The sequence below is a fragment of the Triturus cristatus genome, chromosome 4_2, assembly GCF_964204655.1.
Source record: "Triturus cristatus chromosome 4_2, aTriCri1.1, whole genome shotgun sequence".
NCBI lineage: Eukaryota > Metazoa > Chordata > Amphibia > Caudata > Salamandridae > Triturus > Triturus cristatus.
In genome coordinates, this window is record NC_140586.1 from 571,491,053 (window position 1) to 571,506,988 (window position 15,936).

Genomic DNA, 15,936 nt, shown 5'->3' on the forward strand with positions numbered 1-15,936 from the left:
GCGCCTTCGCTTCTTAGCCTTGGACGTCTTGGGCGGGCTAACAAAATCCCCTCTGGACAAGGGTGCCTTCCGCTGCCGCGCGGGCCTGCCTGAAGAAGCTGGGGGGTCAGTAAACCTTTCATTCAAGCGTGCTTCCAATTCATCCACTTTACTCAATCTCTTATTGATGCTATTCATCTCCTGCATCATGGCCTGCAACATAGCCTCCATCCTGGACCCCCCTTCACCACCCATTGGCCCCGCCATGACTTGGGTGCACCGCCCTACACTAATACCCTAATACAGGCGTCAGTACGCTTATTACCTTCACTAGATGGAGGATCTACAGGGGGCTGTAAGCACCATGCAACCGTAACCGCAACGCCCCGGCTTATCCGGTTTGTCAGGGGTGAGTAAATTCTAACGTAGACCCACCCGGCGGCTACCAGAAGCAATGTAATGCGAGCCCCCCGCTCTCCTCTTACCGTTCCAATCCTGCGTACTCCCAGCCGGAATTGAAGTGACCTGCGACCACAACTGCTGGCCACCACTCGGGGCTTACCACAAGAAATTGCAGGTACGTAGTAATAACACCTGAAATAGAAAATGGCCTTGGCTGTTGCCCCTATCCTACCAACCCGAGAAAGTGTACTAGCCACCAGGCCAATGCAGGCGCCCTTACTATTCCCTTGCGCGTGTTTCTGTGTCACACAGTTCCAGCAGTAAAGCCGATACCCTGTACTTTCCCTGTATCCCCCTGCAACTCCTCCTAAAATTAAGCAGCACCAACTTCCTTTAACTGCCCAGTCCACTGGCCTTGGCTGTTGCCCCTACCTAAGCAACCACCGATCGCTTTAATATTAAGGTGCACCAACAGTACTTCCAACTGTGCTCTGTAAGACAGACTTATTTGAACCTGTGATCTTAATAATCAACACAGGATCCCACACTCGACGCCTTACTCCCCTAGTCCACCAAAACCTTGCCTAATGGCTGTTCCCTCCCCTGTGCCAGCAGCGTCCGGAAAAATGAAGAAAAAGGACCCAGGAGTGACGCCAGCACCTAAAGCGGCACCAGTCGAGACTGGGCGGCAAATCCGCACCCCACCCGCTCCCTCGCAGTACCTCTGTCGTGTACCGCAGCACTCGACCCAGCACGACGCTAAACCTCGTTAATCCTCCGAGCCGGAACGATCCTCGGAAGGCAACTCGCAACTCTGCTCACATCACCGGACACCGCAGCGAAGGCACGAAGCAGCTTTCTTCGAAAGGCGGGAGCCCAGCGCCGACGAGTCGCGATCCGCCAACCTGAAAAGCAACAAAAAAGAGAAGAAAAGTTATCCGCCCCGAGCGCCGGGGCACGTCCTATGTGGGGGAGCGTCCAGGGAACAATGGGGTCACCTGGGCGCTCCCCACCGCTTTATCCCCCCCCCAGTGGCCCGCCCCCCTCCCTTCCGACCCGGATGTCGATTAACGACATCCGGGTCACGCAGGCAGCCAATCGGTGGTAGGGCGCGCCCCCCCCAGTGACGCGCCCCACCACCGAGTAGTCCGGGGGAGGTCGCCGCACAGCCATGCAGGCGGGGGGGCCAAGAGCCCCCCCTTTCCATGCGGTGAGGGTAGGGGGAATAGTCTTTCTTCCCTTTCTTCCTGCTTCTCTGGCGTTGCCTTAAAGCACAGGGGGGAGGGGGAGCTCTAAAGAAATACCCGATGAATAAATAACCTGGGTATTATTGGGGGCCTAAACATAATTTAGGAATCGTTTGCATCAGTAGTTTCTACTGGCCATTTGAGACTAATGTGCTGATGAAAAGACTCCACTGAGGATTTGAGGCTAAACCTGCAAAAAAAAGAGGCTGCACTGGGCCTTTGAGGCTGAACATGCAATTTAAGAGACTGCATTGTGCTGCTAGGAGTATACCTAAGCATAATAAGGGTATAATCCTGTTTGTTGGACATGTGTGGGCTTTGCATTGGCATCCGGTGCTGGGTTTTGCCAATTTGAGTTGTATCTGGACACCCGAAGAAGTGCCTGGGCCTTTGGACCTGTGCATGGGCACATGGCATTGTAGTTGGCTATCTGACATTGGACTTGGACTTACAATGACATGTTTGTCACATGCTAGCTGTTCTGGTGATGCCAACTCTGATGGTAATTCATGGCAATACCCCAGTTAACATATGCGTGCTGACGGACCAGGCTTTGTATCGGTGTAGTAACGTTTTGTTGTCGTATACGTTTTGCATTAATTGTGAGGTTTTGCTAACTTCATTGATGTAGCTACTTGTCATATCGTCTAGACTAAAGGTCAAATGATGTCACTTACTGTGCTGCCATTAAAGGTCAAAAGTCATGAGATGCTACTTCCACTACCCTTGCATGAATTGACATCCATGGCTAGGAGGGTGTGGCCAAGGCTTGCGAAAAAATAGATATTAGATTGCTCAGATAATAAAAACCTGTCCAGGGTCTAGATAATACATCATTTTCATCTTGAACTCCTCAGTGGATCGAGACTGTATTATATAAAGAGAACGACATATTGGGGAAATTAACATTTGTTTTGCGAGTAGAATATTCTTTTGTTAAGGTTACGCTTTGATTATCACGTTTTCAAAACGTTTTTTTTTTTTTTAACAGTGGTCTCATGGCTTCTACCTCACTCACTTGCATGGACAGAATGGATTTGAGTTCTATTGCAAAACAAAAGATTTGAAGAAAAAGTGGCTTGAACAGTTTGGCATGGCTTTGTAAGTATGTTAAATAACTCATCCTTACTCCTGACTAGTTTTTAAAGTAGCGAAAATGGTATTTGCAAATAGTTAAATCTCTTTTCACGCGTGCATGTAATTATCTATAAATCGGCACCCATTTTCTTTTACGGCAAGCAGTAGCTTCTGAGTTGTATGACTTGCAGAAAGAGGGCGCTGTTGCATAGGCCAAGCTCTACTGAACTTTTCTGTCAACAACAAGTTGAATGAAAAACTGCTCTAGTCTTTATCTTTAGGCACCTGGGGAAATATTAATTGTTGTGGCAATGAATATTTAACATAATGTTGACTGTTTTTCTATCTTTGTGTTTGCAAAATGAAATGCATTTGCGAAGAGATGTTATGGGTATGCAGGCCGTGCTCCAAGTGGCTTTTTGACTAGACTTCGTAATGGGGGTTATGTTAGGTTGCCTGCTTTATTCGATGTTAACTGTTAGATCTTGAAGTTTCCCTTGGCTTTTCTGCCGTGTTTGTTTTCAGGACTTTGTTTTCACCTTGCAGGCAGGGATCTATACCTGCATGCACATATATTTGTGTATTTGTAGGACCTTTGCTAACTCTTCCCAGGTAAAGCCAAAGCTTCACTTTCACAGTAAATCCACTATTGAGTTGTGCTTCCACCTGGCATAAGTACACGATTGAATCGCCTTTAGCAGGAAGGGATCCGGCAGATGGCTTGGCATCTTAAAGTGCCACTTGAGCATTTACAATGAACCCGGATATTGGGGGCAATTCGTACTCTTCAGTGTCAATGCACATGTACTTCAAAAACAGAAATGATGAATGATTCAATTAAAAAATATGGAACTATATGTAGGGTGGCAAATAGGTGGTGGTTGGGCAGCCTCCTTACGGAGGTGAGGATGTTGAAGATGTGCCAAAAGGCATCATTTCTGCAGTATAGCAACCTGTCTCTATACCCCTTCGATGTAAAGAGTGCATTTTAGAGTCGAAATTGTTAAATTATGTTCATACAAGAAACACTGTGCGCTGGTTCGAACATGTCGATCCTGTGTCAGGCAGTAGCCCCTCACAATCCAACTAAAGAATTTCCTACTCACAGGAAATGAGACGATGTGACTGACCGTCCAGGATGAGTATTGAGGTGCAGCAGAGGTACATGGGAGACAGCATCATGCGTGGGGTGAGGGGCGAGCACTGGGTCCGGCTGAAGTGAAGAAGCTGAGCTGTGGTCTGACATGCCAGTGGAACAGTAGCAGGGTCGAACACCATGGCATTTGGGAGGTACATAAAATACCTCTTTTCAGAGTGTGGTAGCTGGTTGGATTGGATTAGAGGAGAGTTTGTGATGGAATAATACCTTTCTGGGATTTAGAGGCGTGCAGATGCAAAAACAAAATGGTTGAGGTCTTTTTAATTACTTTTAATTGATTCACCGAGAATTGCATAACAACTAGTGAAAGGCCCCGCCCCCTTTACATATGCAGGAGTAGAGACATCAAAGGTAATCACTCCCAAAAACTGTATCCCTGTCTTGTCATTGTCAAGCGTCCCCTGAATGTTCGCTTTCTGGTGGAGCAACCTTCCCCAGGCTCGTCATCCCATTGTGAGGGATTGTTCGTCTTTTAATCAAAAGCCCCCTTCTTTCTCTACGTATTTCTCTCACTCCTTCTCACACGCAAATCCCTGGAAGATGTTTTAAAAGAGCAAAAGGCGTGAGCCCACCGAGCAGTGATGAGTGACGACAAAGCTTGTTCTATAAGCAAATCAGAAAACGAGGCTTGCCCCTGGGAGCTGAAGAAGCAAACCCCGTACCTTTGTAGCAAGTCCTTTTATGGAATTAAGGAGGATTTAACTACACTTGATGTCTGATTCCGAGTGAAGGGTGGTGCTTGAAGAACAATGCTTGATGCAAAGAGAAGCCCTACTTTTGGATCCGGCGTTACAGGGAGTGCACTGGAAGAGATCAGACAGTCAGGAGTATTTTTCTTGTAATTTTCCCCCAAACAGTGATCACCTGACTCGTTTGAGAGTACACATCCCTCTGTATTTGACCACAGCAGAATTGCAGCTGGTTCCTAGTTGTTCAACTTCACATTTGTATTGCTTTCTAGGCGGAGTCATCGTATAAAGCTAGATCTTAAACACTTACAAAGTTGTTTTTGTAACTTCTTCGTAAATAGGTGAGTCCAACTGACTCTTGTGCATGAGAAGTATTGTTTTGGCATCTGATGATATAGATAGCACAGAATAGGCCCTTTGTTAAGCTTATTGCTTTTCCAACCATTAATGAACCCAAAGTCCAAAGGCTTCAAAATGTTGTTGAGGGTGGAGCCGACATTCTCATTTCCAACGCTTTTCATTTTTGTAAGTTGATTTTCTTAACTTTCAATATTTAAAATATGGGTTCCTTTATATCGTGATATCGAATGTGTTTTCCCTACATATTGGCAAGAGTCTCTTCACTGTTTCTAACACTGTCATTTGTGTTCTTGATTTGCTAGACTTCATTGGGGGGGCTGATGAATCATGCTGTGTGGTGTCCTAAGTATGGGGCGTGTGATATGCGGGTAGAGCTATATTATAAGCGATATATCACATGACATTAGTATCACATCTAGTAGATTTACAATCACTACATCATCAAGGTAAGTAGACGTGGGACATAAGGATAGTATATACATACTTACCTTGAATATGTAGTTCTAGGTAATATACAAGGTAAAATATTATTTATAGATCAGTGTTGTTGAACTCGATAAAGTAAAAACAACCATTTCTGAATACATTCCTTGCTAGTGTCTGACGTATTTCCCCAATCATTGCTATTATAGTGTAAGGATGAATATGGTCATATTTGTGCCTCTCATCAATTCTTGCTAAGATCCATAGGGTGCGACTCATGGCATTTGATTTCATCTGTGTGTCCTTCTGCTAGCCCTCGATGGTACTTGTTAACTGTTTGTGGCATTATCTTCTTTCTCTGTGTCTCAGAGATCTTATCTTTAATATTTTTTTCAAGGTTGTGTTTTAACCACTTTGTTCCTTGTCCTATTTGTGATTTGCTCTGGCTCAGCATGTAGTGTGATAACTGTTGTGCTTCTGTTATATTTTAGTATGTACGTTGCTTGAGCTCTAAACTTTTGTTTTTTAAGGGCATGTGAGGTTATTTTTGAAAACTCTACCTTGATTTGTACCGTGACTATTCTCTCTTTATTTAGCAAATCCATATATGTGTTTCTTTGTGGAATGATATCAATCCAGTTTCTTATGTTGACGTAGCTAAGACATCCCATTTCTCAAAGTGTTTCTTAATGGAGATGGTACCATATTCTGTCTTAGTAAATACTGTACAGCACTATGGTCATCAATCAGGTTAGGAAACAATGCTCCATGCTTGTGGAGGAAAAGGAGTCGGTGGGCCGTCCAGGTTTGTGATAGGTAGAAACATATGACTAGTCGCTTGTCTCTCCATTACTCCAATTGATGTGACTCTTAGGTGATGTCTTGAATTCACTTCGTTGGATTTCCTTGGAATGGAAGCATCCGCCAAACTATATTAGCGTACTTGGTATTGTTGCTCAGTGAATGAAAATGCAATTTTTCATTATCCTCAAAGGCCAAACGCATCTTCCAATAAATACTCTTTCGCATGTTCTAAAGCGGAGAAAAAGCTTGTGATATTTCGATTCTGACATATAAAAACATTACTCTATAAGCAAATATTCCATGACATCCCCACAAACAGGGATGCTTTTTGGATATGAGAAAATCATTTCACAATAAAATTCAAGTACTGGTGCTTTGGGTTGAATTTTGCAATAACCAAAACTATTCCAAACAAAGAAAGGTGTATTTTAAAGAAAGCAGTAAATCATTGTCACCAAACATTCATATTCCTCTCTTTGTAAAGCTGTCCCAAAATACATGCTTATCCAAGAATGTTAATTAATGTATCATAAAGTAGAAAAATTGTGGCATTAGACAGTATCTTATAAAAAGTTGTTGACTAGCAATTTTTGAATGCAATCAAAGTAATTGGAAGCAGCGGTTTCTCTATACACCATTTCCTAACATTAATACATAAGCCTGTTGTGGCATGCAGGTTAATAGATAAATGCTGATCCGTTGTTTGGCTGTCTTACCTTAGTACCATCCTAATAACTTATTGGTATAAACAGTATCAACTAGATTTTGGCTATTTATTATTTGAAATAACCTTCATCAGGAATGTTGGACTTTGCCCTTTTTGCAGGGTCATCCCAGAACTCTTTGCCTTCCTCATGTATTTTTCTGACCTGTTGTTGATGGTTTTCTGACTCTGGGCACTTTACCACTGCTGATCAGTGCTAAAGTGCATATGCTCTCTTTTGTAAATTGTGTTATGGACTAGTGTTTCCATAATTGGCTATTTGATTTACTTGTCAGACCCTAGTACAGTAGACTATGTGTGCCCAGGGCCTGTAAATAAAATGCTGCTGGTGGGCTTGCAGCATTGATTGTGCCACCCACAGAAGCAGCTTGTAAAATGTGACTCAGGCCTGCCACTGCAGAGCCTGTGTGCAGTCTGGGACTGCCATGTCGACTTGGCAAGTGCACACACTTGCCAGTCCCTAAACGTTCCCTTTTCTACATATTAGTCACCCCTAAGATAGGCCCAAGGTAGCCCTGTGGGCTGGGTGCATTGTATGTGAAAAGTAGGACATGCCCTAATGTGTGTGGCATGTCCTGATAGTGAAATACTGCCAATTTCGTTTTTCACAATTGCAAGGCTATCAGTTTCCATAGGACAGAATGGGGAGTTTGTTTCTAACATCTTATAATCATAACTGACTGAACAAGCTAAAAAAGTAAAGTTTAGTATGCCTGGAATCAGAATGTTAAAGTGCATCTTTTAGTGAGGGTGATTTTTACATTCTGTGTTTGAAAATACCACTTTTAGAAAGTAGGTATTTTCTTGATTACCATCCAGTGTGCCTCTGCTAGGTTTGTGTATTGCATGTCTGGCTTTTAGATGCAGGGGCTGAGAGTGGCAGCGGTTCCAGAAGTCTGATGAGTAAAAGGCTGGGCTGAATAGGCCTGGTCTGCATTTGGAGTGGTGGGAGGAGTAGCACCTTCACCCAAATAGGGCTGTGCCTGCCTTCCCCAATGACGGCTCTGCCCCCCTGTGGTGTGTCTGTAGCTAGGGCTCACACTGACAATGGAGGTTGTAGTGCACTTGCAAAGTGCCCTACAGAACTGGTTTTTGCTGGGTACAGACACTCTCTGCTTTCAGAGAACAAAGGATTTTTGGGTATAAAAAGAGGGGCCCAGACTTTTAGATCACTTCTGGGAAATCAAAGGAACCTTTGCCAAGGAGAAGAGTCGAATAAGCTGAGGAGGAATACTGCCCCTGTGCTGTTTGCTGTCTGGGGTTTGGCCTGCAGTGGCTGCTTGCTGCCAAGGAAAGGAAGAAAAGGACTTTGCTGTTTGCTTTGTCACCTGCTTGAAGAAAAGATCTCCAAGGGCTTGAAACTGAGCTTGCCTCCTGTTCTGAAGTCTCAGGGACACAAAGACTTCACCACCAGCTCCCCTGAATTTCCTTGCTGGGAATTCCATCCTGCATAGAGGAGTCTGCTGCTGTTTAGGACCTCTAGAGACTGTTTGTTGCTGGGATCTGGAAAATCAACGCAACACAGAAGAAGCGTGTTGCATCTGCACCTGTTTTCTAACACATCGCTGAAGAAACTGTTGCAGCGCCTGCCGCAGCTCGAGAAATCACCGCACGACGCATCGGGTGCAACGATCTCCGAGGTCTGCGATCACCACACCGATCCCGCGAAAGCCTGCAGTGTGGCTGCACAAAGACATCGCATCGCATCGAGGCGCCAAGACTGTTGCATTGTTGGAGGCTGCTGTAAGAAACAGACGCTTCAACTCTCCATGCAGTAAGAAAACGATCCATCACCTCCTCTCCGGTAGGGAACCGACGCATCACCTCCCCCGAGCAAGGAATCGACGCATCACCTTCCCTGAGTGTAAGGAACTGACGCATCACCTTCCCTTGCAGCCATTTTGTTTGTTTTGCGTGACGCATCTAAAGTACTCTTGAGAAAAGTGTCACATTCACAACTTGCATTGAACTGAACTATTTCTACCATTTGAAAGCCTTATTTTTAATACTGTATTGTGGATTTTTGTCGTTTGGTCTTGTTTTGGTTTAGATAAAGATTAATTATTTTTCTAAACTGGTGTGGTGTCCATTTGTAGAGTTTTCACTGTATTACTGTATGTGTTCACAAATGCTTTACACACTGCCTCTGAGCTTAGCCTGTCTGTTTGTGCCAAGCTACCAAGGGGCTGAGCAGGGGTTATTTTAGGAGTGTATCCCCCTTACCCTGACTAGAAGCAATGGTCCCTATTTGGACGAAGGTACCTACCTCTGCCAACTAGAGACCCCCATTTCTAACAAGGACCATACCCCATTCCATGTATTTTATACAACACACAACAAACAACAATAATTTCTTAAAGACCTCCACCCAAAACACTCACTGCATTTATATACTTTTGAGGGCCTTCTTGTTAGGAGTGCAAAAAGAACAATTGAGGGACGGAATGCTGAATAATGTCAAACATTGACCCCCAGTACCGAGATCTGTGCCTAAAGCCAGAGTTTTTATGTTCACCATGCCATTCCATTTTTGACCCAGCCATTTGGAAATCAGTCGTGACCCTGTTCCCCATGAGAACAGTCCAGCCCGAACTGCCAGGCCAGGTCCTCCATGGACCGGGAAGCAAAAAAATGTGGCTTTAGGCCCAGATCTCTGTACTGAGGGTGAGTGTTTTACATTGTTCAGCATTCGGTCCATCAATTGATCTTTTTGCATTTGTTTCTCCAAGTGGGCAAAGATGCCCAAACGTGGGTCCCGTTCTTGCCATACCACTGGATTCAGGCTATCCTGGCTGATGAGGGGTGATACCCTGAGGCACATCCTATGATGCTTGTTTCCGGTCCAGGGAGGACCTGACTTGGCAGCTCGGGCTGGACTGCTCCCATAGGGAGCAGGATGAAGACTGATTTGCATATAGCTAGGTCCAAATTGTGGTGGCATGGTGAGCAAAAAAGCGATGGATTTAGGCCCTGATCTCTATACTGGGGGTGAGAGTTTGACATTGTTCAGCATTCAATCCATCAATTGTTCATTTTGCATTTGTTGCCCCAACGTGGGTCCCCTGCTCGCCATGACACTGGATTCAGGCTATCCTGGCTGATGAGGGATGATACCCCGAAACTGGCCCTAGGATGCTTATATCTGGTTCAGGGAGGACCTGACTTGGCAGTTTGGGCTGGACTGCCCCCACAGAGAGCAGGATGAAGACTAACTTGCATATGGCTAGGTCCTAACTAGGATGGTGTGATGAGCAAAAACTGGATGAATTTAGGCCCAGATCTCTGTACTGGGGGTGAGTGTTTGACATTCCAGTCATCAGTTGTATTTTTTGCATATGTTCTTCTCAGGAGCATGCAGTTCAAGGGTCTCTTGTTCATGGACTGGCAGTAATTTAAAGTGGCTTATATGATTAAAAATGAGACATTGAGAAGAGTACAAGTGAGAGTAAACATAAGAAACACTGTGTATGGTGAAACACACCATACTATATCAAATAAAATAATATGTAAAATACTATCTGACTGGATTTATGCAGGTAAATAGCTAAAGAGTGATGCACAATTATTAATTCATCCACCATATTCGTAACCCTGTGGAAATATGGATTTTTCTGATCAGTTATGTCCCCTATCTTGGACCCCAACGGTTTCATGTATAAATCACAAGTACATGATTGTTCCCTCCAGTTCCAGTTATGAAGACGCAAACACATGTGCGTCCACCGTCAACATGTCCTCTTTCAGATCCGCCATGAATGGGCCGGATATTCCATTCCTAAGTACGAAAGGCCACCGGCTTTATATGGTTCACTTATGCCATTTTACAGTCCAGGCGAGTAGGCCCTGATTCTGCCATCAAGCCTTTTCCTGCCTTCTGCCTCTGAAAGCTTCAGTCTGAGCTCGCATCTGTGACCATGAACTTTGTCTCATTCTCTGCGCAGCTAATGGTGCCTGACATCAGCCTGTTGCCTGCCAAAAACTGTATTTCACCTTCGAAATTATCTACTCCGCTCCCTACCCAATGCATTCCTGTCTAGTAGTTTAAGTAAACATTCTTCCAGCTACCGAGCAAAAGGCCCGGCTTCTCTGTCTTTATGCAAGTAATGCATAGCCCTGTTACTATGGAAGATTTCTGCCCCCGCATCTAGTGTAGACACTTAGACGCTTGTACACGCACTAATAGTCAGTATAGTCAGTATAGAATAAGATTCTACTCCAAGAGACCTCTCTTTTGGATAACATAGTTCTCTAAACATAGGATGTTAGATATGATTTGGGATTAGGTTGACTTGACCCTCCAGACTTCTGTCGCCGTATGTAGAGCTAAATGTCAAGTCCCCTTCACCCCCTAGTTGCACGTCAATCACACGTCATGCTGCTGCGCGCGCATTTCTGCCAAGTATTTCTGCTGACATTGCGAAATTCTTTCATGGAACCACCCTATTATGACATCATACCTGATGACGTTCTTTAGTTACGCCCAGTTACACCCACTTTTGCTACGCATGTATGTTTTATCTTTACTATCAATTGTTACGCCTCCTGCATTTGCTTCACTGTAATGCCTATTGTATAAAAATGATTACTTGTCAATAAAGTACGTCTTCACTTCCTGAACCTTCGTGGTGATGGAATATGGAGCTCCTCAATTTAAATTGATTTTGGAATAAAGCCCGTTCCGAACCTCTAATACCACGGATTCTGCCTCTTATTTTACTGAGCTATTGTTATAGATTTTCCGCATCAAATTAAGTTCCGGTAATTAAATTATTTACCACATAAATGGCGCCCGAATCGGGACACTTTCTCATCTCACGCGCCGGCGGTGCGTTGCAGGCCCGGTCTCCTGTCACAGCTGGACGGACAACAACGCGTACCCACAGGATTTCCTGTATCTCCCTCCTGCCGAGCGGGGGTAACTGAGGCTGCGATCAACACCCAGACGAGGCGGTGAGAAGTGCGAAGTATCCCGACCAGAGCCTAGCTGAGAGAGCAAGATCCGAGGTATACAGAGGCCCACCAGTTTCCGAAGTTTCCGAAGTTTCGAGTCGAGTCCAGTCCGGTTCAAGTTCAGTTCAGTTCCGAGGCCTTCCGTTCCGAGCTACCCGGTGAGTACCATTATCGGGGAGGCGTTCTGACGTGCACATAGGTTGTGCCGGTCAAGACGGGTTTGGGTACACAAATCCGGTCTGCACTGTTTCAGCAGTGTATCTGTACTGTTTAGCAGTATATCAAGTATGTCTAGTATATAATTCAGATTTACCTAGTTAGTATCGAGTATTATGCTTAGTGACTAGTTCCCTAAATGACCATCATTGTCTATTTCATTTAAATGTTAAATGTTAAAATGTTTTAAATACGTTCCGTATATTGTGGTGTGAATGACTGTTCATTGTTGTGTTTTATGGTATTAAACGTGTTCAAAATTAGGTATCAGATCAGTTCTCAATATGCCGCTCTTTTCGAAATTAAGACAGATCAAAACTAGAAAAGGGGTACTCGAAGAAGCTGTTCCCATTCCTCCTAGGGACACTCCAGGGTACTTCATGTATCATAAACATGGCCTAGACGCCATATTATTTCTTGATCTATGGGTAGACTACACCAAGGAATTACCAGAAAGTCAGAGATGGCCCGCAGCTGGGACCTGGGATGCAGATTGCATTATGAAAGTAGAAGAAGAATTATGGAAAAAGAAAGCTAGACAGTCACAGAAAGATGCCATTGAATTATGGCGTAAAGAATCATAAAGACGTACAGAAAAAGCGCTCAGACAGGAAGAGAAAAGTAAGGAGAATTCAAATAAAGTTCGAGAAAGTGTATTAATAGAAGAAGGTATTCGAGTAAAGTCAGAACAAACAGACAGACAAAGAAATGCCCTTGTGAATGGTATGTATCCTCTTATGGCCGAAGGATTACCTAAGGCTACTCCGGAAATACCAAAAGACTTGCCACCCCCATTGTTTCCGATAAAAGCACATCCCAAAGGGCATCCCAGATCCGCAGAAGATGTTTTTCTTTCCTCTTATTTAGACGACGCAGCTCCCGAGTATGCTAATACTGCGCCACATAGACCGTCTGCCGAGGGGGTTCAACGCCAAGACCCTCCTCCGTCTGTACCTCTGCAACAGCAAACCCCGACACAAGTTCCGGCAAGCACATCTGTTTCTACATCTGCATCCACACCTATGGTTGCTATATCCCGTTCAATGAATCCTTTCACATCCAGCACCCCAGGTGGTGCTACCGGAGGTACATCAAGCATTTTTTCTACGCCACCCAGAACAAATAAACTTTCCTTTCAAGAATTAGCCCACCAACGTACACCCAAACTAGTAACTCCCAACACGCTCAAGGAACTTCTAATAGATTGTAGATATGACCCTGTGCCCGGAAAAGGGGACGAAATGATGCTGGCATCATTACGTATCCGACGAGCTGCAATATACTTAGGGAAGCTACCAGGAATGACTGCACATTTAGAAAATATATATCATTTTGTTCAGTCAGGGCGAGACCCTGAGAGTATTAACAGAGCCATGGAGTACCAAAAGGTGGAAATACAGGGGGAACTGTTACGTTTCCTCATAAACTGTGTGATCAGAAATCAAGATCAACCAGGGGTAAATCCGGAAGAAATGCAAATTCTTACCACATGGGGTAAGAATATATCAGAGGGGAGACACGATAAACGATCATGTATAGTAGCTATGAGCCGAAAGATCCGCAAAGAAATAGAACGAATACACGAAGAAAGATTAGCAGTAGACGAGCCTGAACAAACCGAGGACGAGGAAGAATTAGAACTGCCCACAGGACAGTTAGAAACCATGGCCTATGTAGGTAGAGGAAGATCTTGCAATAATACTAGATGCTTTACTGATCCGATATGTCCGATACGTCCAGATAATAACAGAAAATTCCAAACTCCTATAATGAATATAAGGTCCCCCGAACATTCATTCCAAGCCGCTGACAAATTACTCCGAGAACGAAGGGGTTATCATATACTCGATTCTATGGACGAACAAGAATTAGCCAGGTCAGCCGTACACTGGGTTGATAGTCCTGGAAAATATGGTGATGATACACTAGCACATACGTTTTTGAACCTCGCTCCAGATGAACAGCGTTTAGCTGGTATCTATATGATTCAACAACTCCTTATATTATATAAAAGCCAACACTCCGATCCTGGCCCCTTACCTGATATATTGACTGAATTACTCACGAATAAATGGAGAGGTTCCGGTACTAAGTTAATTAGAGAAATACTAGAATCTAGAAGGCAGTACATTCTTTTTGTATGTCCTGAACATGTCTCACTGCCCATCAAGGAAAGAACGACGTATTACATGGATAGACAGAATCCCTTACGCGAAGTGCACCCGATAAAAGGTGATGACAATGAGTTTAAACGTGTGTTTGTATACACACCCATATCCAAAATAGAACTATTAGAAATGAAGAAAGTGGTACCCAGTCATGACAAAGACCCAGCGGGTTTCCACCGTGAAATTAAAGATATGTTACTCATGGGAGAATATACCTACCCCGACATTATGACAATACTGAAGGTATTAATGCCTGCGGGCATTTACGAAAAACTCAAGGAAAAGGATTGGGAGGTGGGAGACCAGAAGATAGATTGGACAGCATTAGAAAATGAAGAAAAAGCTCGAGGTCCAGGTTCAGGGCTCGGGGACAAGATCAAAGCACTACCAGGTTTATTAGTACAGGTACTGCCACGTTTATTAACTACGAAAAGGGAAGACTGGGGTGCAATCTCAGCCTGTAAACAAAAATCAGATGAAGACACTAGTGATTTCTATTCCCGATTTGAGAAATGTTTTGGTATAAATAGTGGAATAAAAGCAAGTAGCGAGTCGTATCCACATCTGTTTGTGACAAAATTGGTTGAAAATGCCTTGCCCCAAGTTAAGAATAGAGTATTGAAATTCGAGAGTACCTGGCAAGGTAACACTCCGTCACAAATGTTACAAATGCTACAGTACCATCACAATAGAATTAGAGAAGAACAAGAACATGAACATAGGCGCATGAAAGACACGAAAATGAAAATGCTAGTTTCCCAGACAGTTCCAGCTGACGGTCATAAGAAGGGTATAACACAGTCCAGTGTTTCAACAGGTCCTGTTAAAGGGACGTGCAACTATTGTAAACAGCCAGGTCATTATGTACACGATTGTCCAGTCTTAAAACATAATATCGCCATAGGTAACACAAAAGAAAGACCAAGACCACTCAGACAGGATCAGAATCAACAAGGAACACCGCAGCATGCACAGTCCATGCCAGCTCCGCAACAGTCTATGCCAGCTTCACCACCGCAGCCTATTGCTGCCACACAAACAACGACCCGACAGATGTATCAGACCGCACAGTATGACTATCCTGATTATCAACGATACTCATGAAACAGCCTAGAGAGGGAAGTTGGCTTACCCCTTATTGAGGTCCCTGTAGATCAAGAAGGACCTTATGTACACAGTGAACTATTAGGTCAAGATAGAAAATTCTTACTTGATACAGGGGCAAGCCGAACAACAATAAAACGTAGTGAAGTTCCAGGGGCACCCCTCTCAGGCTCACAGAATATTTCCCTTGGCTTTTCAGGAAAACCTATCATTAATGAAGTAACACAGCCTCTTCCACTTACGATCGGTCCCTTGACACGAACTACAGATTTATTACTTACTAAATCATGTCCAGAAAACTTGTTAGGCATAAAAACTTTGAAAGCTCTCGGAGCTATAATATGTTGTTCTCCAGAAGGAGTAAGATTGTTTTTACGTGATTTCAAAGGGCACTACGTGTCCCGAGACATGGATCACCGACTACAGACTTTACCCACACATTTATGGGCACAAGGCCCTACAGATGTTGGTTGCATGAACATTACACCATATCGAGTCACACTAAAGGCAGGAGTGGTACTTCCACGAATGCGACAATACAAGTTACCCCCAGATGCTGTAGTGGCTTTACTGCAAATCATTGACGAGCTTATTACCCAAGGAGTGGTTGTGGAAACTGACTCCAATGTATGTA

At 44.1% G+C, this 15,936-nt stretch overlaps 1 protein-coding gene across 2 annotated transcripts in view; it reads left to right on the forward strand.

The window, feature by feature from the left end:
- The window catches only part of VAV3 (vav guanine nucleotide exchange factor 3), a 1,147,877-nt gene that overhangs the window by 563,698 nt on the left and 568,243 nt on the right, over positions 1 to 15,936 (forward strand). For both annotated transcript variants that reach the window (XM_085602242.1, XM_085602243.1), the window contains exon 15: positions 2,620 to 2,729. In XM_085602242.1, the coding sequence (XP_085458368.1) occupies positions 2,620 to 2,729 (110 nt within the window). The remainder of the gene's footprint in view (positions 1 to 2,619; positions 2,730 to 15,936) is intronic.